The 26,381-nt window shown below is 40.5% G+C and overlaps 2 protein-coding genes across 2 annotated transcripts in view; one reads left to right on the forward strand and one right to left on the reverse strand.

The window, feature by feature from the left end:
• Positions 1-374: 374 nt before the first annotated feature.
• On the forward strand, positions 375-20,217 carry tti1 (TELO2 interacting protein 1). Its single transcript, XM_035159193.2, has 14 exons — positions 375-525; positions 1,080-1,823; positions 2,267-2,604; positions 2,715-3,000; positions 3,960-4,137; positions 4,417-4,709; positions 5,613-6,029; positions 6,956-7,115; positions 7,653-7,820; positions 7,973-8,124; positions 8,775-8,915; positions 9,870-10,074; positions 18,031-18,118; positions 19,511-20,217. The coding sequence occupies exons 2-14, from the start codon at positions 1,098-1,100 to the stop codon at positions 19,728-19,730; spliced, it is 3,372 nt and encodes a 1,123-aa protein (XP_035015084.2). The 5' UTR covers positions 375-525; positions 1,080-1,097; the 3' UTR covers positions 19,731-20,217.
• A 1,530-nt stretch (positions 20,218-21,747) lies between these two features.
• Positions 21,748-26,381, reverse strand: part of LOC118110991 (V-set and transmembrane domain-containing protein 2-like protein) — a 48,306-nt gene continuing 43,672 nt past the window's right edge. Inside the window, exon 4 of the mRNA XM_035159198.2 lies at positions 21,748-24,164. Within this exon, the coding sequence (XP_035015089.2) occupies positions 23,697-24,164 (468 nt within the window). The 3' untranslated portion in view covers positions 21,748-23,696. The remainder of the gene's footprint in view (positions 24,165-26,381) is intronic.

The raw sequence follows: 26,381 nt of genomic DNA on the forward strand, positions 1-26,381 counted from the left end.
GTACAAACTTAATATCACATGAGAATAAAGCGTGTTAGTGTGAAACTAGTTTATAAAGTTGTTTCAAGTGCATTGTTTTTCTTAAGACTATCCACATTTATATGAGAGCTTATTTAAATAAAGAAAGCACAATTCTACTATAACAGAATGTAAGCAATGGATAGTGTAATAATACAGTATAAACAACCTTTATCACAAATATTCAATCGAGCTCGTTTGTGTTTCACTGAGATTAAAGTTTACACTATGAAAATCTTATTTTGTATACATTAAGGCGGGTTTTTCTTCTCCACCTTTCAACTCATTTTGCTTTTATTTTGAAGATAAATCGTCAAATCTAGGAAGTCGTGTCGCTTTTCAGGCATTACGTCAAAGATGTGCGACGCAGTCTCATGACGTTACCTATACTGGGAGTTGGTTAAGTTTATCATTGGGTGGTTTCTAAACTATTGTTATATAATATAAAATCTATATATTGGGCGGAGTGTTCTACGCAGTGAGTCGCAGTATAGCAGTAATGTGAAGGTAGGTTCCTGCTTGTGTACGCTAGTAGCGCAGTGCAGGTGTTGTACTGCTACTCCACAGACTTGCTCTTATCATGTCTCTTAACTGTTACATTTTTGTTATTGTGGACAATACATCGATTATAACAAGGCTTCAAAGCAACATTGCAAATAGCTCATTTAATACTGAATGGTACAATTTAATCTTAATCCAGATGTCAGTGCAGAGTTTATCAAATATTATTATGGGCTCCATCCATCGCCCTTGTCAGTCTTTAGGAGGGGAATAGCAATATTTTGGGAAAATGGCTTCATCTTCTCAACCTGTCATTGGCTTCTAATTTCTGAACCTCCTTGTCCCCCTGACTGGCCAATTTGGGCACACAAGTAAGTTTTTTGTTTTCTTGCCAAGGGTGTGTGCAAAGTATGCAAATTTAAAAAGGCGACCATCACAGTTTTTATCCCAAAGACAAAATGTTAAGTATTTTATCTCCAGGGAAACATTAATTTGTGGTTACAGTGATTGAATAGACCTTGATTGATTTGTATTTCTCTGTCCACGCTCCCTCACTAAAGTGCCCCCCCCCCGCTCTGATGCCTCCAACCATGGCTCAGATCAGTGATCCAAAGATCGCCTTTGCCTACCTGCGCCCGGCCTGTGTGCTGCTGACCCGAGAGCCGTCCGTGACCAATGTGGAGGCAGTGAGCGGTCAGTTAAAAGAAGTCAACGATGCCACGTTGCAGCAGCTCCAAGAGTATGTCCTCTTCCCTCTTCGCTTTGTCCTCAAAGTACCCGGGCCCAAGAAGGAAAAACTGGTGCAGGCTGTGGCTGAAGCCATGAGCCACATCCTGGAGAACACTTGCGTCCAGAGCTGGAAGACCCTCCACGACCTCCTCTCAGAGCTCTGCCTCTGCCTCTGCTCTCCAACCGATCCTGGGAAACCTGCTGACACGTCAGAGGAGCTGAAATTGGCCGTGCTGAGGTGCTTGGATGCCTTGCTTCATGCTGCTTATGGTGATATAGTTTTCAAACTCTTTGAACCAATCATGTTGCCTGGACTGGGAGCAGCCATATCACTGCTACTGGCTTTAGGTGAGAAGGAGAAATCCCGGGATGTACAGGCAGCAGCGCTGAAGTGCCTCCAAGCTTTGATTCTGCAGTGTGACTGTAGTCAGGTGCATGTAGTCCCTTCCTTAGAAGAGCGACGTGCCATCGGCAGCACCATGGCTTCATTCTTACCTGGGATCACTACGGCTGTAGCTAGGATCATTACCGGAGATCTGAGACAAGGCCACGCAGTCACGGTCAAGGCCATCAAGGTACGATATTTTTATAGATATGTACGATAAATTTACAATGACTTTGTGATGGTCTAGAGACCTGTCCAGGGTGTTCTCCACCCCTCACCCAATGTCAGCTGTGATTGGCTCCAGCCCTTCAGCGACCCTCGAAGGATCAGAGGTATATCTAATGGATTGATGGAGTTTACAATCATAATAAAAGAAATAAAAGCTACAAATTCTCGTATTTGACAAGCTAAACAACATGTCTTTTTGCTTCAAAATCTCTATAAAAATGACTTAAATATATAATGAGTTATCATAGTTGTGCCATTACTATTTGGAAAGTTGAAAGTTCCCTTATAACACTCTGAACATGGTAGGTTGTGTGGTAAGGTGATGGCAAACTAACCTCACAACTATAAAGTAAAACATGATCAAATGTGCTCCTCCTCACTTTTCACTCTTTTTTTCTCATTCAGGTTTTGTCCAGTGCTGTGGAGCTTGTGATGGAAGACGTCCAGCTCCAGGCCAGTGAGCCCTGCAAGACTCCCTCACCAAACCTGGGTAAAATCGCACAGCTGGTGGTCCAGCGAAAGCAAGACTGGTTAAAGAGCACGGCAGGGAAGCTTTCTGTGCTGCTGAAGAAGATCATCACCTGGACCTCAGCCCACCGGCACTGGAGGGTTCGCCTGGAGATGGTGGAGCTGGCTGACCACCTGCTGGCCAGGTGTAGTCGGTCACTTGGAGAGTGCGTGGGGCCGCTGCTGGAAGCACTGGTGGGAGCAGTCAATGACGAGGAGCCCAGAGTCAGAGAGAGGTTTGTTTTGATTGACATTTTTGATGAGTGAGGATGATGATGTGAGGATATAGAAGAAAACCTAAAGTAATTTATATCAAGATGTTATTTAATCTCCTCTTCTCCTCTAGGTGTGAGGTTGCTCTGAGAGAGGTATCACAGAGGAATCAGAGCAGCAGCAGCAGTGGGGATGTTACCAGTGAACGCAGCAGCATTCCGACCTTCACTGACGTGCTTTCAGAGAATCTCCACTCCCTGGCCACCTCCCTGCCCAGACTGATGAGGACCTCTGACGACCAGAATAAACTGTTTGTCCTCAACGTGTTTCTGGGTTACTTAAAAGTCCTGGGACCACTCGTCTCTGTGGTGCTGAACTCGGCTGTACATCTGGAGAGGATTTCCAAAGCCTTGATGCAGGTAATGTCTGCAGCTGTGTATCAGAATACACTTGATAAAAAAATCTAATGAAGTCTGTTCTTTATCCAATAATAGCTACAGATGTAGAGGTTTTACATGTAATATTTTTAAAGATCCTTTATTTTATTGTCATGATCCTCCTTCTGTGTGTAAAGAAAAATCCAATCATATCTGTTGTTGGAAAAATGTACATCCCTGGACTTTCTGTATGCTTAACTTTTGTATACATGAAAAGATCAAGCCAAAACTGTGAAATATATCATTGATTATAGCAAAAAAATGAAAACCACAATGGGAGATGCAGTATATTTTAAACATCATGTGATCACATCATAGCCAATATTGATTGGTGTTATTGCTGTAAGACCAGAGCCTATAATGTTCCAGCATAGCAGATTAATCACTAAAACAGGATTTACTTCTTCACAGTGACCTTTACTTCCAGTACTTTAATTATTGTATTTAACTTTCTACGATAGTTTAAAAATATTCTGATGCTATTAGTATTTTGACATTAGTATTATACTGTATTTATACCTTGTTACTTTCTCTACATTATAGTTTTAATTCATCATATAGTAGTAATGAATGCCCAGAGTGCTGCTACAGGGGGATCAATGTATTTTCTCTCTATTATTAGTATGATATTATAGGGACTGTGTGTCCGGGGGTGCACACTCTGATGTGAATTTTTCCCCCAGCCATTACTAATAGCATACCAGTATACTGCTGTATTACTAGTATGGCCATTTAAGTTCAATTACTAATTATAAAAAGATAATGGAATTCAATTTTTACAGCATATTTAAGCATTTTGATATTTATCAATTTCGTATGAGACTCTTTTGGTGTCTGACTTTGCTCTCTGGTCTGGTCATCATCGCAGCAGTCGAGAGAAATAACAATTCATCTTCCATCACACATTGTTGAAAACACAACACCCCTGTCTGCCTTAACAGGTGCTGGAGCTGGATGTGATGGATGTTTGCATCGTAGAGGAAAGAAGTCACAGCTCCACCATAGAAACAACTTCCACCTCCTCTGATTGCTGCACTGCTCAAACACAGAGGAAGCATTTCCTCTACTTCACTGATGAGATGATCCTCTCTGTGCTCATGGAGATCTGTCGGACATTAGGTACAAGTACTGCTCAATATGAACATTGGGGGTAGGGGGTATGAAAACCATCTCTTCTTCTAATCCTCATGCATACATAACAGTATTTTATATCCGAGCCAAATGTAAAAATATAAAAGGAATATAAATTAGATTAAACATGTTAAGATTTGAAAGATGATATGATATATGAATGCTTATGGATTAAATCTAGCTCCTTTTTGTGCGTACATATTTGCAATTTTTAAAGCTGTCCTGCCAGACATACAACAACCAACTTTCCTCTCATTCTATCTTTAGGTTACTATGGCAACATTTACCTGCTGACTGATCACTTTCTAGATCTGTACCGCCAGTCGTTGGCATACAGAAAGCAGGCCGCCATGGTCCTGAATGAGATTGTCAGGGGCGCTGCAGGCATCGGTGTGTTGACAGAGAGTCAGGGTCTGGAGGGTGAGGGTCACAGACGCTCTGCCAACAAGGATGACCTGAAAGCAGCAGTGATGTCGGTCATGGAAGAATACACCAGTCTGAACAACTGGCACTTGATCACTGTCAGCGAGGAGACAGATAGAGACCGACAGGACCAACAGGTGGGATTCAGTTTTAAAGATTTGTCCTGTTTGCATTTGCTCTGTTACAGTTTACAATGGGCTTTGGTTTATTTTAACCAGTTCATAACAATTACATTTTTGTGGAGACATGAGAGTGATATTTCACAAAAATGTAACTACTCCTTTAATGTCATTACATTTTTTTATTTGATGTGGCACCAAATTTCCCTATGGGATGTGAATGATCAATACATGAAACAGATGAATCTACTCTTCATGGAGTGGTACTCTGAATATGTGAATATGACATTTTGTATTCTGTGAACATTTTCTATTCAAGTGTGATATTAGGCTCTAATTCTCTCTGCATTCAAATTTGATCATTGTCAGTTTACCTCAGTCCAAACTAAGTGCTGCAGGCGTTACTGAGAAAAGCAACCACACTTTTGTTGTGGCCTTGACTGATCACTGCATTCTCCTATGCGTCAACAAACCGAGCGGAGGGAGGGAGATGCTCCAGCGTTTCAACTAACTGCTCACACTTCTGTAGGCTGGATTACTCACCCGACAGACAGATAAATAATTCCTTGTTAGCCTGTAGATACATATTCAGTTTTTCTATGCCAGCTGAAATGTGTCTCTGGACACACAAGCTTCAACATTAGACTATTGGGGTGAGGCAGATTTATTTTTCTTCCAGTTAAATTACCCTTTGGATGTTTGGTAAACATGAAACTGGAGTTTTCTTTATTGCCATTAACTGATGAACAGCAGAACCCCTTTACCCAACTAACTTACTTAGCACTAGCACTACTAGTGGTTGAAACTCCACATTGCATCTTTTAGTTTCTAGGTAGAATCATTTTCCTTGCCCTCATCTTACAAATAGAAGGAAAACTGTATTATACATGACATTGTAATGTGATCCCTCTCTTCCTGTAGCTGCTCAGCCCACCCAGAATTCTATCCATATCCAACAGTGACGTTAGCAACATTAATGCAAACTCTCTCCAAGTGATCCCTTCCTCGTTTGGCTCCACATCTCCCTCATCGTCCACCTCCACAATCCACCAGCTCAACAGCAACATCTGGCAGCTCTGCATCCAGCTCGAGGGCATCGCCTGCTTTTCTCAGGCTCTGGGGCGTGACTTTCGTCCCCTGTTGATGACATCCCTGTACTCTGTGCTGGAGAAAGCTGGGGAGGAGACTCTGCTGGTCAGCCAGGCAGCGCTGGGCTCCATGTGGGTTATCAGCAGAGCCTGTGACTACCCCTCCCTGAAGGAGCTCATCAATGAAAACTCAGACTACCTGCTCAATGACATCTCCCTCAACCTGCAGAGGCTCCACCAGCATCCACAGGTGAAGCTCCCACAGTAATGCACAGCAGCAGGAGAAAAGCAATAAGAACTAAGAAAACAGAGGCAACATTTGTTCTTAAAGCAAGTGGTGTGTCCTGGAAGAGTAATTTGATTATTTGAGCCTTTGTTGTTTAACTGATTTATCAATTAGTCTGAAGAAGAATGTTAGAAATTAGTGAAAGAAGTTCCTGCAGCTCAAGCAATTTGTGTTGTGTTGATTATCAACTATTCACTGCAGCGCATCTAATTAATATAGTTGCATAATAGGCTCAAGCAATCACAGTGAACCAGGAAAAGCAGTTTATGCTTAAATCAGACAAACATTCAAATCATTCTCAGAAGCCATTGTGTTCCAAGTCACAAGTTAGCCCAGAGTCAGATAACATGTCAAGACCTAAACTTAGTGTTTTAACTGGTCATCATTAGGCAAGGCAATTTTATTTATAAAGCACCTTTCACACAGAGGTAGATTCAAGGTACTGTACAGGGACATGGAAAACAACACAGAGACAAAATAAAAAATATTTAAAATCTGAAGGCACAATATCATTAGGCCTCTTTCCACATATTATTACAGTGAATATATGTGATCTGTGTCCACTGCCAAACACATCCTTCCTAGCTGGTTAAGCTTTATGTTATCAGGAAAATTCAAAATGTATTAAATGCACACTTTTTTCTCTTTGGGTTTAGGGGGGATATCACGTTAATCCAAGTCTAATAGTACAGTTGTGAGTCAGTGGCGTTAAAGTTGAGCTTCATGTTGAGTCAGATTTGATCAAATTAAGTTTAAATTACAGTCCAGGTCATGTGGCTCGAGTCCACACCTCTGGGGCTCTTCTTTCAGCTGAACAGTGTGTTCATGGGTCTGCGTGGGTTTGCTGTGCTCTGAGCATGTGTTTCATCATATCCCCATCTTGTTGCCAGGCTCCACGGGTGTTGACAGTGATGTTGACTCACTCTGACTGCAGCCTGCTGCCTCTGGTCGGGGACATCGTTCAGGATGTGCTGATGGCTCTGGATCTCAGCTACGACCACACGGGTGCACTTTTCTGCTCGGTGCTGCACGCGCTAATGAAGGCACTGGGTGAGTTTTGAAAAGTGTTGTCAACACATTTGTCTTATATAGTCGTGGATCAGTGACTCCACCTTACCCGCGCAGTGCTATACTGTATCACACAGTCCCATTCTCTACCACATAATAAATAAAAGACTTGCTGTCATTTTGCTGTTTACCATTTATTTACATTCAGTATGAGCACAGTGGATTTTGTAATAATTTGTTTGTATCCCAGACATATCAATGGTTTATTTTAAAGATAAATCACATTTCAAGTTAAATAATGAGTGGAAAGCTTCAGTATCTAAAGTTGTTTTTTTCACCGTCCCAGAAATATAAGTATTTTTTGTATATTGTGAATATTTTGCAAACATAACCAAGATGTTAAAGCTTGAATATTCATACAGAGTGTCAGCATCACCACAGCTATTGGGCATTTCACAAACACAAGTAGAGAACTGCATATTTAACAGAAATAGAAAAATAAAGTTTCCACAAAATAAAATCATACTTATTCCTGCGTTATTCTAATCACTGACTGATTGTCTTATTGTCCTGTGTCAGCGAGGTGGTTTCCCTCCAGTTGTAATACGACCAATGAGTCTGCCAGACCCCAACAGACGTCCACTGACCAGGAAGACCTCGACATCCGACAGTTCCTGCTGGATTACCGCAAACAGAAAGATCTGGCAGAGGGCATTGGAATAGAGGAGGACGATACTGACGACCTCGGTAATATGAAGTCTTTGTCATGTCTGTCTGTGACATTGCAGTGCAGGTTTTACTAGATTTATATTATCTGTTGGTAAAATTATGAATAGCAGTAAAGCATTTCGACTTTTCACCAACCCATCCATCTGACTGCACATTCCCTTTCTCTCCAGATGTTCCTCCTCCCACGGAGTGTGAGGACGTTGAAGATAACGATGGTCCCAACGTGAAAGCAGAGCTTCCCTCCCACCTCAGCATCACTAAAGATGTAATGGAACGCTGCATTCATCTGCTGTCCGATCCCAGCCTCAGGCTCCGACTCAAGGTACCTGGGACCTTTGACAGTGTTGATAATAACCCTAGAGCAGATTGCTCACCATTGTACAGGAAACCCTTTTCATACTGTAGAAAGAAACTACTTTAGTCTCTACACTATGTTGTTAAAGTGACAAATCTCCCAGATTTTGTAGACTTTGCATGAAATAGGCCTGTCAGGGCTCTGCAGACAGACTGGTCAAACAAGACTAACTAACTCATTAGCTACCCCAGGCTAACTCTGAGCTATAAGATCCTTTTACATGATAAAAATCCATGACCTGCTGACAACATGAGGAAATGCAGCTCAATTATGAGTTATTACCTGTAAAATCTCACTTAAACTCTTACTTCAACAGGGCATAGATTTGGTTCTGTTTATTTTTTTGTTTAACCCTTTTTTAGATTTCGCCAAAACAAGATGCTTCAGCCCTGGAGGGATTCAGTTGTAATTCAGGGGTTATTTAAGGGAGCAGAGGAATTTAATGTAACCAGTGAACTTTGGTGTCTATCTCATGTTCAACTGTTCATTTTATCTGAGGCAATGAAGCTGTAGACAAAATGTGCAGCTGCCTGTGCACATACGGCATGTACAATATACTATATATATATTTAATACAAATAATTTCTATTTATATTGCCCTGTGTGTCTGTTCTAAGGTGTTGGACGTGCTCGAGCTTTGTGTGTGTGTCCTGAGTGAGAAGGAAAATGAGCTGCTGCCTATGGCCCACCGCTGCTGGCCCGCCCTCCTCCAGAGACTGACAGCTGACGACCCGTTAGCGGTCCTCAGAGCCTTCAGGGTATGCAACACAAGTCTGCTCTCTCATTTCATTAGTAATGAGTGTTACATGTTATTAAATAACAATTTGATGTGATGTTGTTTTATCAGGATCAGGTCATTATGTGCAGCAGCTGAATAGTTGAAATGCACTAAATATAAAATGACATATTACAATACATCATTACATCAGTGTTGCAGGCATGTTTTACTGAAACATCTCCATATTGAACCAATCAAATATTGTGGTCTCTCACTTTATTAAGAATTAGCCGTGATGCTCCCTGTTGACAGGCTGTTTCATTGAACTTGGCTTTTTGCCTTGTTCCCTGATGAATGACGATATTCTTTCAGATCACAAGTGTCTATTGATTTATCATGTCACTTCAAATTAATCTACTTGTCAAAACCAATGTTTAGCTGAGCCCGACTGATTTCACTCAGATGTTTTCTGATATGTGCCGGTCTTGTTTATATTTTTCTTAAACAAATGTTTATTTTCATAGTTTATGTTCAAGTATTTGTGTTTTTTTTAATTTATAGTAATTGATAAAAAAGTTTATATTTAAGCTGTAAAATATAACATTAATAACAAAATAACATTTCTTTCTCATAAGAGTTTGATGATGACATCCCTATAGGAATGATAACCAAATATCGGTATCGAAAATTTGAAACTCCCTAATATTGGCATCAGCATTGGACCCAAAAAATCCATATCAGTCGGTCTCAATTGTTTAGTTTGACTATTTTTATATGTTTTCTTTATCAGACATAATTGGCTTGTAAATGGCCATCACTCAGTGCTGCTGCTGGACATCTGTGTTGTGTTCATCAGCAGGCTTTTGGCTGTGCCCAGGTTTTATCAATACTAGGACTCATCCACTCTTGTCATTTGTCAAACATTCTAAAAAACACACTACAAGGACCATTTTTTCGCTGCATATGTATATCACATGCCAAATCTCGCTGCCAGATGCTGTGTACTCTGGGTGACATGTGTGGCGACTTCCTGAGGAGGAGGGTTTCTAAGGAGGTTCTCCCAAAGCTGAGCTCCTCGCTGGTACGACAGGCTCCCATCAGCGCTAAGGCCGGACCCGTCTACACACACACGGTGGCCTACAAACTGCAACTGGCTGTGCTGCAGGGGCTGGGCTCGCTGTGCCAGAGGCTGGACCTGGGTAAGAGACTAGAAACACCAACATACACAAGTTTTCCTAGGAGATCACAACATCATCATCCATCAATCCACATTATTTATTTATCCACATCTTTACATTGGTGGTAGTTAAAGGTTTCTAGCCCCGAATAAATGCCTCCCCCCTATGAAACCACATTTAAATCCACTAGATTTTTATCTGGATCTCTACCAAATTACACACACTCTTACATATTTGTCCCCTAAGTATGCCTGATTTCTTCATTAAAATCCACAAATTATTCCCTGGGAAATGACAAAATACCCATTTCACAAAGTAACAGAAAGAAATTAAAAAATTCCTGGATCTACGCCATATTTTAATTGGTTCTTTATGTTTTATATATTTATTTTTCTGTATATCTATACGTTATTCCTTTAAAACAGTTACGTTGATGTAATATTGAAATGGATAAAGTTTAAAACCTTACTGCATCCAGCCAATAAAGCAACCTCATTTCCAAAACAAGATTAAGACAACTTTTTTTTAACGATTAAAACATGAACATGTTCATCAGATTGTGGTCAGAGAACACAGTGACGTTTTTCACCACTAGATGGCAGTAAGAACGAGGCAGTGGAGCCATAGCATGAGTTTGTATCTCAAGTCCCTTGGTTTCATAAAATAGACCTGAAGAAGTGATCCAGTGTTGAATCTTGAAAATTTGATTGTGGAAAGTTAAAATTCAGTGCAGCTTCCTAGGTTACATAAAGTTTCTTCTTTGTGTGTGTTTGGGGGGGGGGATGAAGCAGTCACAACCCTTTCAGATTTTTCCCTCCGTTTTAAAATCAATATTGTTTTTAATTTGGCATCTTTTGTTAAAAGCATAGGTAACATCACAACACAGACTGTTCATTACAAAGTGCACGATGCGTACATGCCATTGTCAGTGTGTTTTAGTCTGTGACATTGCTTGGATCCAGCAAACAATAGAGAGACCAGGTTGCTATTGAATCAAATCATAGCACAAACAATAGCTGCTGCAAGCCACTGTTCTCCCTCAAGAACAATTAAGCAAGCAACGCTGGCTAATCTGCACAGCAATCAGTAAGTCAAGATGCTACAGGAAAAAGATTAGCTCCGACATGTGATGGCTTTTTAGAGTTGTGCAGTTAAGTGCTCGATGTAGCTTTGTTATTGTAACTGAAAATGTTCATCTCCAACGGCCTGGGGGCTCCGTGCCGATTTGTTCGCAGTGATGTAATTATGAGCTGCTTGTCTAATTTTTCATCAGTCATTATGTTCATTAAGCAGCGACAGCTCTGTCACAGTCATACTGGGCTCAGATTGCTCCAATTTTCCAACACTGCTAAATACTCGAGGGGAAACATGGTACTTTCAGTGGAACTGGAGTACTTCAGTGTGGGATCACTTTTCCCACACTATATTTTAACGTATTTCTTTATTTCTAAACGGATAAGTGGATATTTTTCGATGTCGTGAAAATGCAAAAGCTCGTCCCCTCCATTGGAAAGTGGCGGTCGCAATCAGTGATGAAAATTATAGTTAAAACCCTCTTTTCATTAAGTGGTAATAACAATCACTTCTAGTTGCCAAGGACAATGTGAACGTAAGAGATGGGGAGTTGAAATGTAGAAGGGAAAATATTTCTGATTCACAGGAGTTATAACTTATCTGTGGAATAAAATTGGCCGAAATTATATTTTTTAAATGAAATAATTAGATATATATGGAATGGAACAGGTATAAAAATGTCTATTCACCACCATAAAAACGTTGGATTTGATTTGGAGTGGTGATATCTACAGCCTGGTTAATTTGGTGATGGTGTGTGAACCTCACACATGTTACACCCTCCTGGTGTAGCTCATCACTGACAGATGAAAAGTTAGCGGCTGCTGACACCATGTGTCTCAGAGACACCAGAGCTGTCTGCAGCGCTCCCCAGGGCAACAGTAGAATTAGCAGTGATGAGGACTGCAGTGCAGAGGCGACAGGAAATTCCAAATTAAGAATGAATGAGAGGAAAAGGGTAAAATCAGACGTTTTTAAATTTACAGTGCAAACTGACCAGACATACTTTTTAATGACAATAGCAGCACATCTCTGTTAAACTCAGGTCTCATGATTCTGTGTTGCTTGTCTCTTCTGTGCTGAAACTCTCTCCTGCATCTTGCTGCATTGTGCCTGGACGTCTTCACATTTCTGAACTCCCTTCTGGAGAAACAAGCATTAGCGGTATTCCTTTCAATTTACAGTTAAAATATCAATTGTGCAAAAGGAGTGTTTGCTCCACAATACACCCTAACCTCTTGTCGTCACACATGTTGACCAGGGTGATTAGTGAGTAGAGCTGATAAATCACTGTGTTATTCGTTCAATTACCTGCAACTGCTACTTCTTAACATCTCTACACATCTGTATGTGCAACATCATAACTGATCTCACAACAGTGGAAGCAGGGTCAAGCTCAGCTTAACACAGTTGTCTGTATGTGCTATTGCCAGTTACAAGTCAGAGATCCCATGTTTATCCACAATGCAGAGATGCTCAAAAAATGCTGCTCCCCTCTGTTTGACAGCTTTTGTCAATGGACATAGATAGACCAAAGAAATTGTGAAAATTTGTCCCAAAACCTAAACAGCTTTCTTGTAGAAAACACTTAATAAAACCTCCCTTATGTATTACGACTGAGTATAAAGGCCACTTAGAGAGGAAAAATAATCTGAAATTTTGAGAATTCAGTTGTAATTTTACAAGAAATAAGATGTTATGTGTCATTTTACAGCGGGAACGTCATCATATTTCCTGCATTAAAATAAGAAATTTTGAGCATCTTGTTAAATTTTACTTTAATATAGGTTTTCACAATAGCGTATTACTTTAATGTTTTGTCACATCAGCTTCACATTATCACAAGTGTTAGAACTTTGAAAAGATTGTGTAAGAAACTGTCTGTTTTGAACAAAGAACCACATGGACTCTGAGGAAATGTTTTGTTAAGTGGTCGAATGTGAGGTCATCAGTGGTTACATCTGCGTGATATTCAGAGGGATTTCTTAGTTTCTCTAGAAACATTGAGAATGTTCAAGATTTTGGATCAACAGTATTCTTGAAAAAAAAATTTCAGTAAAGCAATACTCCGTCATAGATATATACCACATAGCTTTGTAAAAAAATGGTTTAATTGGAATTGTTGGATTGTCTTTAAGGTTTCAACTATATGTAAGTTTCAGTGTCGTTGATGGTCTCTGGTTTGGGTTCACAGTGGGTGTGAACAGGGTGGGTGTAATGGGGAGATAACGTAGCAGCTGATGGAGAGGTGGTGCTCCAGGATTTAGAGGCAAAGTCTGGAATAAATACTCCCCTCATTAACTGCCCAACTGTACCAACTCCAGCTCAAAACCTGAAAGATTTAAGACATCCAATCACTGTTCTGACTCTGAATTGTGTAACCATAGCAACATGCCAGGCCTGTGTTTTTATTTATGCACCCTAAATCCAAAGTATTTAACCAAAAAAAGCCAATGTGTTGTTATTATTACTGCACTAATCAATATTTATATATTTACATGTGTAATGAGAAACTTGTCACTCACAGTGACAAACTCACATTTATTTATTTAACACAAACTTACCTGTGCAGCTCCAATCTACAGTGTGTTAGCCTCATTTAGCCCATTGTTTTGGTTTTCCTGCCCACATTTATACTTCAACAACAAACTTGTTTTCCCACAGAAAAAGCTTTAATAAGACCACTGGTACACTTCATGCCTGGCAACAGCATCAGCATTTAGCAGCTAAAGAGCCATCTGCTTCCCTTGGCAGAGACCAAAGCAGAGCAGAGAGGAGAGTGAATATTGGGTTTACATTCACCAGGTGGCCAGAAACTCTTCTCTTATCATTTGCTGGACATGTAAACTGGCCCATAGTCACATCACAAAAACTTTGATAATTTGTCATATCTTTTTGTTTTCTCTCTGTTTTGCTGGCAACAGCTTCTTTAAGGTTTTTGTAAGTGGTGATAATAGAATCCGACCTAGAATGGCAGCCCAGTAGAGCACACACCTTTACTGAGGGCCAACAGTCCGTTCATGCTGCACCACAATTTCACAAACTCATGGGCAACGTGTGTTGTGAAGAAATTGAACTTTATCCTAAAATAGAATAGACCACATATACCTGGACATTTAGCTTATTGCTAGAGGACATGTAAAGGGTTCTTTGCATCCTCATAACCTAGAGAAGTCAATTAAATAATTAATTCAAATTTAAGTAAATTTACTCTTTGGAAATTGAAAATAAATAAATAAAATAAAAGAATATTATCTTCTCTTAAAGACTTTGGTGCAACAACACGACTGATAGCATGCCCTTCCTCTGTAGTGATGTCTGCACTCTCAGACATGTTTGTACTTTGACTTAATTTGTGGCTGACTCGGTTGAAAAGGTCTTTTAAGAATTACCCCATACGAAAACATTTGTTGTAAAGGCAAAAATATCACTAACATCACATAGACAACATTACTTTTAACCTTCTGCGTTGGTCTGTTTACATTACTTCAGTTTTCTTTCCTGCTTTCTTTCTCCAGACTTGCTTTATTCAAAACAAGTGCAGATCACATTCACTAAATTAGTGAAAATACATTTTGTGCACCAGTCAAGGTTTTTTAAGGTTAGTCCCAGCATTCATATCTTCAACACTGAAAAAACCCATCTGTTTTATTATCCTATTATAAATAATGCATTTCATGCAGCATAATACTCAAATGAATTAGCACCGTTCCACAGGATCTGTCTCTAAAAGATGGAAAGCAACAAGGAGACTTTTTATATTGGGCAGTTTTATGAGTTGAGATAAGAGCAATTAGGCGATAATACCAAATTGAACAGCAGACATTTTAACTATATGTGCTCATTAAGACTAAAGACAGTGTAAAGTTTTCTGCTACTAAGTTGGGTTCTTATTTATTACAGTGCTTTTGGACATAATTTCTATCATTTATAAGAATGATGTCTTCATCAAGTGATTGCTGAGGCCAGGGAGGATGGTATCACTTCAATCACAGAGGTTGTACAGGTTGTACACTGCCCGCTTCATGATCTTGTTAAAGATGTTTGAAACGTATAGTACGTCTTCTTTAAATTGTTTGGTTGCATACAAATATAACTGCAGTGTGTGCTGGACATTTATTTGTGGGGGTGGATGTTTTCTTTGTGTCATGTGATGCTGTAGTCTTAAGGTAATTGGCTGCAGTTGCTGCTAGTGGCATGGCTCGAGTCATGGTAATGTTGGCCTATCGCTTTTTTCGATTTAACACTTAGGTCCAGTTTAAAATATCCCGACAACCTTTTCGAGAATTTCCATGAAATGTTGCTAATATTTCCACGTTGCCCACTGGATCAAGTCAAGTGACTTTGGTGATCCCCTGACTTTTCCTCTGGCACCAACATGAGGTTGACTTCCAAAAGGTGTTGCAGAAATGGCTCACCCAGTATTGAATGGATTGCCATGACATTTAGTACAGACTTTCATGCTTTAGCTCAAAGAATATAACCTGATATAACCTGATGGGGGGTTTGTCCTGGTTGGCTGATGTGTCTGTTTTGTGTAGGTCCATTGTATAATGTTGCTGTTCCCTGATTAGTTGTTGTGTATTTGTGCAAAAGTCCAAAGCAAGAACATGGTTTGGGTCTCAAATGAGGCAGTTAAAGTTGAGGTCAGTCTTTAGTTGCTCAGTTTCGTGCTTGTGCAGATTGTGTTGAAGATTGTTGATTTTTGTCTTTTTTTTTTCCTTTTGGTAAACTGCACATTTGTTTAATTGTTTAATTCTATAGATTATATAAAGAAGAATGACAGTTCCCCAAAAGTGAAGCCAAAGGGTCTAAATTGCCACCTAGTGGCTGGCTGCAGTATAGGACTGACTCTGGCTCCAAATGTGCAAGATAAGATAATATGTATCTTTATTTATCCTCCTTAGAGGAAACTTACAAAAGATAAAGTAGCACCAGAAAGTAGCATCACAAGGGTAAAATATAGTACAAATAAAAGTATGACTAAAAATAGAAATATTATTTAGAAAAAAGTAGAAAGAATGCTATATATACACATGGCAGGTTTTTCAATAATGTGCAGTACAGAGATGAGGATCAGGTAGTGCTCATGTGCAATTCGTCCGTTCTTTGTCATATACTGAGTGCAAAATGTGCAGCAGTTCTTATTCGGGATTAATTCCTGGATCGTGGGAGGAAGTAGAGACCCGTCGCCCATCTTTATATGCAATCTATGGCACCGTATGATACTAAAAGGAAAGAGATGTCCAACATCTATTAGTCTGAACAGCTAGTCACTTGTTTTTTAGACTAATTGTGCTTAGCAATGTAAATTAATATGAAGTACTACTTTCTCTCTATCTGTGGTTTCCCTATCAGGATTTAACCCAGGGGAAAAAAGGGAAACCCTCAAAAATCATTGAGGGATTTGTGGCGTGGTTTATTTTTAACGATGGAGTCACCCGCTGTAGCTTCGAACAGTGTAAAAGCAGCCTCCACCCACTGCATGACCACTGAAGACTATAAAAGGATAACTGCAGCTGCAACATTTTAGTTACAACCCTCATATGAATATATAATATAGTGAAACAAATCCTTTCCCTGTAACATTAAAGGAAATGGTCCAGTTTATGCTTTTAAGATCCTGATTTTTCGTCCTGGCATTTGATGCTGTTGATGCAGATTTGGTGTTGGAGAATGGAGAGAATGTGAAAGAGCAGGAGAGAAACAGTCGGTGGCTGCAGCCTTACTCGTGTGAATACCGATTTGGCTACAGCTTACCTCTGGGACGCCTGCAGCAAGCCAATTACCGAGCCTCAGTCACAGGGAGAGGAAGACAGAAACACCAACTGACTGAAGCAAATAATACGTTTCAGCTCTAATTGTAGCTTCAGCTCCAATTCCGCCCTGTTGTTCTTTTAGCACAAAACCTAACAGCACCTGGTCCTCTCCTGTTTAGTATTTCTCACCGCTGCCCTCCAAGCACCCCGATTCCACAAAAGACTTCACACTGGGAGTGCAGCAGCAGAGAGGGGAGGAAGAAAGGGGATAAAAGCAGTGGCTAAATAATCCCGTTTAACTCTGAAATGTGCACTGCTGCTTTTATTCTTGACACACAGTGAGCAGGCCCGGTTCAAGCCGAGTGTGGGTTGAATTGGCAAACAGAGGAAGCAGCGCGGGAGAGAAGGAGACATGTTTTGAAATGAGGCTTGAAAGGCAGCCCAGTTTGCAGCTCAGGGAATCACTAAAAGTCTGCTGGGAAGGATGGAGAGAGCGTGCAAAGGAGAGAGAGAGGGATAGGAAGAGGAGGTGACAATGAAAAGGACTGGAGTTGATAGAGGGAGTGCGAGCTGGCAAGGTTATGGAAGTTCCACTCGGAGATGGGGAGAAAAGAGAGGCGAGGCAGGTTCTCAGGTGTGAAATCCAGAGATGTGGAAACAGCCTGCTACACTTTTCTCAGCCGTCTCAGCAGTTTCCCTCAGCTCATTAGGAGTTAGAAAAGGTAAAGTCCAGAAATGATGTATTTTTTCCCCCCTCTTTCATCTTTTTCTCTCTGCTCTTTTATCCCCCTACCTCCTCCCGATCCAATCTACCATCGCACCCAGCTATGCCACGTGCTAGGAACTGTGATTATATCTTCAGTTTGTTTGATCAGTTGGATTCAAGAAGTGCACGTTGACATATTATTTTATATATAAGGAAACAAACACATTCACTTTATATAAAGTCGGTATTGTATTATTGAGAATGATTTCCATTGTTTATTATGATATTCGGGTTTTTGTGTGACTGGAAAAATACTTCCTGTCTGTAAACATACAGATTTTATTCACATATAAATTTATATTGTGTGAAGTCTACTATGCATTGTACAGTGGGTCCTCTTTGATTGGATGAAGTAAACGTCTTGTTTGTTTTTCTCAGCTGAAGCAGATCTGGATGCAGTGTGCGACGCCTGTCTGCCCTACCTGAGCTGCAGACAACCCATCCGACTGCAAGAGGCCTGTCTAAGGTAACAGCTCACTGTAGCACCGGTGTTAACCCTCACCCAGTTTACTAAAGTACTTTCATTTCATAGCACTTTATACATCTGCCCCACTACATTTCACTAGGAAATGCTGTACTTTCTACTTTCTACTACATTCGTTTAATAGCTGAAGTTGCTAGTTACCTAGTAGATTAAGATTTTCCATACAATGCCATATGTTATGGATTACTGTAGGAAACGAGTTGTGTATTAAAGCCATGACGTCTTCTTTCAGTAGAGACAGTTTTTCAACTTTATAGTTTCAGTGATAAAGGAGTAGTTACAAACCTGTTAGTATTAATGATAACTGAAACTTTATATATAGCACCTTTCAAAACACAGCTACAAGCTGCTTTACAGGTTAAAAATAAAACATTGAAGGCAAACAATTTGAAACAATTAAAAGCGTTAACAGCGTTAGAGCACACACACAAAAATAACACATGTTACAGAAGAGAAAAGATTAAAATGGTCAATCTTCTTTAGTCAGTGATTAATGGGTAGGCAGGGTTTATTACTTACAGATCTAGTGGAAATAATGCAAATTCAGTTCTCTCAATCTAATGAATGCACGACTGAGGTTCATTCTAGTTTCTATCGCTCTCCCTTTTTTCCTTCTTTGTCACAGAGTAGTTTCCTCATTCCCTCCACTTGTTCTACCGTCACAGTTTTTCCTCTACCTGGGGGAAAGCAGCTCCTTCTTCTTCCACTGATGTTGTTTGCTGCTTGGCAAATAGCTTTTCGGTGCATTACTGCCATCTTCTGAATATGAGCGTAGATCCTAAATGCAAGTGGCTCTCATGACTATACCGTTCGCTTTTGTTCAGTCTGGTCTACTGGGGAAAGCTACCAGGGAAAACAAAGCAATGTCCTCGCCCTGCTTTGGAGATTTTGTACCAAGTAGCAGACATTAGATTGCACAGTGAAAGTGAGGCTTATTATTAATTATCATTATTATAATTAATAATTTGATTTTAGATTTCTGTAGGATTTTTCACGTTTATCTTTTGGAATGGGGATAGAGAATTTGATGTCCAGAGCTTTTGTCAGGTAAAACCTTAAATACAACTTATTAACCATCACAAAGTACTTTCAGTTTTCCTACTAACTAAACAAAAAGGACTAAAACTCTTGTGTTTTACCTCCTGGGTGGTGATGATAAAAACTACCTGAAGGCTTAATACTGTGCCTTCAGTAGGAGGACAGTGTTGAGTTAATGAGCTTATAGTCAAACTGTAGGACAGCACAGTAAAGTCAGGTCTCTTTGGATAACATGAACATGTTTTTTATTTTCCTCACCAAATATATTATGCGCTTTAGCAGAAACACAGCACCGAGCTAATCCTCCACCCGTTTCTCTTTCGCTCCTCCTCACAGCGTTTTCCGACACCTAATCCAGGTGGACCCGGACACCTTCTGGTTTACTCTGAACGAGCTGCACTGCCCGTCCTCCTACACCCCGCCCCACCCCGACCTGCTGCCCATAAAACTGAGCGGGATGGGCCGGCCCAGAGACGAGTACTCGGACAATGTGCTGAAGCTTCTGAGGGAGGAGTACGGCTCGGATGCTGCGACAGTGGACCAGAGAATCAGCTAATGAGCTGGTGATAGATGTGATGGACTCATCTCGTAGATGGACGCCTTTTTGAACCACTGACTCCAACACATCAGTTGACTGAATGGAAATCTGACAATCGTGCCAGAAAGAACAGCCATCAGAGCTGTGATAACCTCGGAGGTGAACACGGTTCTGATAAGCAGTGCGATAGAAAGGGAAAATGTCAATGAAGCATCTCTGCTGCAGCGGGTGTAGAAAGCAGGAACACTTCTGACAGCTCCTCTGTATTAGGAGACGAGCAGCACTCTGACAGTTCTTATGATTTTTTACTTCATGTCAAGGCACTGACATGTACTGTGGATGCAAATGTGTTTTCTATTCCTTCTCATGTTATTTCTAGATGTGCTGAAGAAATGTCTCATTCTCAGGTCCCTCGCTGAGTTGAATTATTCAGCCTCACGCTTCAGAGTGCACACAACTCAAAATGTGTCTGTTGGAGTGAGAATTAAAAAGCTGGCATCAACTATCTGGACAGGTCTTTTTACATAATCCTTGATGACATAGTTCCTGTTTGAAACTTTGACCAATTTCAGACTACAGTGTCTTGTATGGCTGTTGGTGCTATGTTAAGTGTTATTAAGGGTTTTATAGAGATAGATGTTAATATTCCTTAAAGTAAAGTGACTTTATCTCAGGTGTTGTGTCAGCACTAGTTACACAACATGTAAAATGATATCCAGCCCACGACATGACATGATTGGCCAAATCTGATTGAAGTAAACACCCGACAGGCAGCTGATTAGAAGATGAGGGGAGAGAGAGAGATAAGTGTGAATGGGACATAGTCTTCCTGATTGAATTTACGCTAGCTTAATTACATCTTAAGTACTTTTGAAATGTTAAATAATTACAGGCTTACTTTACATGTCCTTTCACTATATGTACGGTGGGGTTCAAACATCTTTCAAGACAAAGTGGCCCCAGATTTAAGACCCAGGATCCAAACTATGTGACACTTTCACTTATATAAAAATTTTCTTTTTCTTTTTAAAGTTAAATTACTATATGATATATTGCCTTTCATTAAGTGGAGAAAATTATACTGGCTTTATGAGAGTTATCTCTGCCCTGTACTATTTATAAGCCTAACTAACTGTTGTATTAACAACTCTCTTTTCCCTGTTCCCCTTATTTTTTCTTGCATTATTACTCAGTAATGATGTTTCTGTACTCTGTAATGAACTGCACTGAGTACTGTGTGTGTGTGTGTGTGTGTGTGTGTGTGTGTGTGTGTGTGTGTGTGTGTGTGTGTGTGTGTGTGTGTGTGTGTGTGTGTGTGTGTGTGTGTGTGTGTGTGTGTGTGTGTGTGTGTGTGTGTGTGTGTGTGTGTGTGTGTAACCAACACAAAATGAAACAGGACTCTATGGTGTGTGGAGATGCACTGTTGCCCCGTTAGGCGCTTCCTTCATGAACCTCTGAGCGACCCTGGCCCCCCACACCACATGTGCCATAACAAGGTGGACAAGATATTGTAACTACAGAGAAATCAGTGGGACACTGGGCAATCTATCATTGTACATGTGATCACTCAGCCCTACAGGGTTCGAGACGTGTACGTGAAGGAAACAGGAAGCCCCCCTCCATTATCGCATCACCTCACAGCCCGGTGCCTCCACACCTCATTGCTCCATAATGAATGTTCGAGCCTCCTCATGTGGGGGTGAACAAGATTGCCACGCGTTTTGTATTAAGCCGGCCTAACTTAACTCCAGCGGGCGCTGCACAGCGCCTCTTTATCTCGTCCTGTGCTGTTGCTATTCATCCTGCTGCCAGGGCTGACAATAGCACCATTAGTCATCAGCAGCAATGGGAGGAGTGGGGGGAGATTGTTTGGCAGCACCTATTAAACACACACACCGTCTTATACCGTTTCTCCTTAACGCACATGGACAGACACACACAGCAGCTAAAAGCTTAACAACAGCTGACTTAGACCTGAGCAAACACCTCTTCGATAATAACCCCTCAGATAAAAATAAGCTGTGACTCTTCAGGAGACTGAATGAATGTTTATTTTCACATTTTCTAAATGAACGAGAAAAGATTCCGTTTCATATACAATTTATTTCATTTGATAAAGGCATACACTTAGTGTGAGACCAAACATTCTAGAAGAAATGTACATTGTCCCTCTTTTTTTTTTTACAGTGTTCTCTTCTTTACAAAACATCAAATCAAAGTTACAGGTTGATAAAAACAATCCCATTGACCGATGACCTCCCAGTCTACAAGCACTGCTGCTCCTCCGATGGACACCCCCTATATGGACTCAAGACACAGACTATACTTTGGGACGGACAATTTCAGGGTTTCACTAACAGCTCCTTCCTCTTATTTTTCACTCTCACAGGATGAAAAGGCTTCATGTTATCACTTTGTCCCATTTGATCCCTGCAGATTTGTCCCAGCCAACACTTCACACAAGCATCTATGCAAAGAGATTATCATCAGGTTACAAAAAATGGCAGAAGTAAAGTGGCCTGTCAAATCTTTTCAGACCAAGTCCCAAATTGCATTGAAATGAATCCCGTGTTCAGGCTCAACAAAGTATGGTAACACTCATGTTTGCAGCGCTGCACATCCAGTACAGTAGTTTATTAAGAAAGACTGTTTTAAGTACTAAGATACATTAGGGAAACCCCTGTCTGAGCAGCTATGAAGAGAATATGTCATTCATCTGTCTGTACAGCACTTTTGGAGAGCAGAAAAGCAACAGAAAACTGCTGTAAGAAAAAACAAACAGATTTCTTTGAAATGAAACAGACTAATAAATGACCAAAATATCCTCAACTAACACACTGTCTTTGTGTATGGTTGGTTGAAAAAGTTTTTTAAGAAAATTGCTGAACATGCACTCACTTTATTTCATATTATACAGTCATATATACAGAGTGGATTAGAGGCTTGTAGTGGAGAGGATTGAGGCTTTTTAATGATTGATGAGCACTGGGCCAGAGCCACCTTGCACCAAGATCCGTTTTTTTTCTATTCCTTTCTAGTCCAGATTCAAAATTAGAATTTTAATTTGGTCGTACGGATTTGATCTTTTCATGGCTCTCCAAAAAGGTAACGTCCGCGTGGAACAATTCCATTGATTTCTCTGCCTGAACAGCCATGAATCGATCGAACCTGCAGCACGAGGGGTGGATAAACAAAATTCACACTGTTGCACCCCACAGCACTTTTGAGTGCTGTGGGGGGGAAATACAGCCTGTAATGTGGCTTGTTAGAATTCTGCACAATCATGGCTGTAGAAATCCCATGCTCTCCACACTTCCACTGTATTTACTCCAACTGAACTGAAAAGAGGACGTATTATTCATCCTTGATAAACTTTGCACCACATTCATGACCATTATTTTACTGAACAAAAAGATGTAATGAAGCTTCTGCTTTTCAAGGAAAGAATTACTAATGGTCGAATTTCACTCAGTGCACTCTCAGAATGAAAGGAACGATTTCTTTAACTGTGGATATACCCAGTTTCAAAGGGTATAATTTTAGCCTATGCTTTTTCTGAGGGAGTATCACATGACAGAGTAAGGCAGTGGAAGAAGTTTGAGCATGAAAGCGGGATTGTGTATAAAGTACAAGAGTGGAACAGAGCATGGGTTAATAGGAGGGCAGTTTTTTTTTTTGTGTTGGTGCTGAGACCAGGAACAGGTAGGCCCTGCCTGGATCTACACGTCAGCACCCCCTATGCTGAATGTCGTGAAGCCAGGCTTTAAAGACAGTGAGCAGTCGGACCCAGACCCAGCAAAAAAAGCTACGTTCCCTGCACAGCCCACAGCTCCGTGCTCTAATAAACCATACTGTACATTTCTAGGGATTGGGGATTCGTGCACAGGCCTGCACTGTGTGGGAAGAATAGCTTTTTATGCTGTGACGCACATCATGTTATGCAATCCTCATGTAATCTGTCACTCAGGTGTAATGAGCCGACATCTACAGCGCACAGCTTGGCTCGTTGGTGCAGTCATTGTGGCTGTTGTTACTGTCCACGTCCCTCTTCTTGAGCTCTCTGCCCGCCTTGTGCTGCTGACTGCTGCCGCTGTGGCCTTGGTGAGCCGGCGATGACGAAGGCTGCTTGCTGTGCTCCTGGTGGGGCCCGTGATTATGGTGGTGGCCGTGGGCGTGCTCTCTCCCTCCACTGCCGTGAGAATCCAAGTTGTCACCGTCAACGAACGCCACTCCTCTCTTGGTGTCGTCCACGGCCTCAAAGTTGTTGTTGTGCGTGCTGTCGATGATGTCACCGGGCGGCACCACCTGCAGGTAGGCCCTGACGCGGTGGTGGCGGGCCCCGGCGTCATCGCTGAAGTCGATGACATGGCATTCGTAGGTGCCCTCGTCGGACAGCTTGACTCGGGAGAGGCGGAGTTTGTGGGAGATGTTGCTTCCTACAACCTTCACAACCTGGCACAGATACACAAAGAAAGAGATGAAATTATTAAAAAAAATCTAAATCTCACTACAAGGTTTTGAAACTTTGGCTGAACAGTGTCAAATAAGCTGTTTCTAACACGTGACAGATGCAAAAATGAAAAAAAACATAAAGACGCTGACAAAGATGTCAAGAAACTACAGTGTTGATGTGCTGTAATTAAAAAACACTTGATCTCCACAGCAGAATCAATTTGTTACATCCTGCCAGCTGCACCAAGCCTCACATGAACACCCTGGGTGAATTTCCAAGAAACTCCGGACCAACTAAACATTCTCATAACTGAACATTCTCTGGGATTTCTACCTAAAAAAGGCTATACAGGAAAAGTGTTAGCTTGATGCTAAAACATGGTTAGCACAAGTGCAGAAGCATTAAGATGTTAACTGAACTGAACTACACCGTAATATCTGTATCTGCAGTATCTATATGTCCTTCTGTCTCTTCCTGCGTCTCTCTTTCTTCCTGCCTACCAGCTCATCATTGCCATCCTGATGTCCTTCATAGTCTTTGCACTTTATTTATATATGTAGCTGAAGATGGGCCCTCAAAATGAAATACCTGCTGAATCACAGCAAAAGCACAAAGCTAAAGAAAAGAGAATACATTTTCCCCATAACACACACAAACAATTACTGGTGCTATGGATGCTCAGTCAGTTGAGCTGTCTGGCACTGAAAGTGCTAATGTACACCCACTCACTCAGTCCTGCTTCTACCAGCTATAACTTACCACCTTACACTGACTGTGGACATTGTTGAACACATCAGGATTCCTTTTACTTTAAGTAATATCATACTTGTACTAATTACTTGTACTTTTGATATGATGCTCTGCTTCCTGACAATGGAAGAACGGACCAATACATTATTCCAGAATTACTTTAGAAACTTGATTGTCACATTCTTACCATTTAAGGTGTGTCTTGCTGTACAGAATATATTCTTAAAACATAAAAACAGGCAAGCAAAAAATACAAAAATCATGCAACACGCTTTCCTATGTGAGGCTAATGTTGAGTAGACATAAGTGAACTGGAAAGTTTGGGTTGTCTTCGCTTTTACTTTCCTTCCGAGAGTTGGTCTATAAAAAGGAAGCTACGGCCAGAAAGCAGTTAGCTTAGCTTAGCATAAAAACTAGAAACAAGATAAATAAACACCCACCTACCAACACCTGTTTATTTTTACAAAAAACAAAGTACTGAATAAAAGTGCTTGTGGTTTCAGTTGCCAACAAATTTTTGGCTGAGAACAGTAACTTTGTCTTTTTCATCATGTGACCAAATACACAAAAGAAGAAACTCAAGTCAATGCTTACTGCTAAGAAACAGTTTTACTCATTATGTAAAACCACATTAATTATGAATATTCTTGTGCTTTTACGTATTCTTGTATTTAAGCTTATACAAGAATAAACTTATTTATACTTATTTAAACTGTCTGTTGTTTTTTTTTAGCTCTTATCCGTTTTGTTTTAGCTCTTATCCATTGTGTTTTAGCTCTTATCCATTGTGTTTTAGCTCTTATCCATTGTGTTTTAGCTTCTATCTGTTGTGTTTTAGCTCTTATCCATTGTGTTTTAGCTTCTATCTGTTGTGTTTTAGCTCTTATCCTTTGTGTTTGCTCTATCTGTTGTGTTTTAGCCTTATCCTCAGGTTTGCTTGTACTTGTATGTTTACAACTAGGGTCTCTGAGAATCAGTATTTAATTTATATAAAATTGACAATAAAGTTGACTTTGACCTTTGTACAAATAAAAAAACTGAGATGTAATATGTATTTTATTACTTTTGGTGAGAGCCATGTCTCCAGTCTTTTAAAATTAAAGAAATTGTAATGTCAGTGAGTCAGATTTAGACAAAAGGCTCATTTTCAGTTCCAGTCCCTGTGCAGTGTTGAAATGATAAAAGCGAGAAACTGGGCTTACAAAAAGCAGATAAAACAAGATCAGAGCACAGAGCGTGCTCACTTGAGAGGGATATCAATACTCTCTTTAGCAAGAAAGCGAATCACAGTAAATCCCAAGAAGTCAAACTATTCCTGAAATTGTATTAGCATCGTCTTTGCATTTGAATTCAGTCAAACGTCTCTTCACTTGCTAGTACCACCCACTGAACAATTTTACAATTATCTATTTAAATACATATAGATAGATAGATAGATAGATGCGATAGATCGATAGATCGATAGA

Source organism: Hippoglossus stenolepis, chromosome 6 (genome assembly GCF_022539355.2).
Source record: "Hippoglossus stenolepis isolate QCI-W04-F060 chromosome 6, HSTE1.2, whole genome shotgun sequence".
Lineage (NCBI taxonomy): Eukaryota > Metazoa > Chordata > Actinopteri > Pleuronectiformes > Pleuronectidae > Hippoglossus > Hippoglossus stenolepis.

Bases quoted from the DNA above. Each gene is read 5' to 3' on its own strand.
- tti1 (XM_035159193.2), top strand. From the start codon at position 1,098: ATGCCTCCAACCATGGCTCAGATCAGTGATCCAAAGATCGCCTTTGCC. The intron at 4,138-4,416 runs GTACAAGTACTG...TTCTATCTTTAG, and splicing joins GGAGATCTGTCGGACATTAG to GTTACTATGGCAACATTTAC. The intron at 8,916-9,869 runs GTATGCAACACA...TCTCGCTGCCAG, and splicing joins CGGTCCTCAGAGCCTTCAGG to ATGCTGTGTACTCTGGGTGA.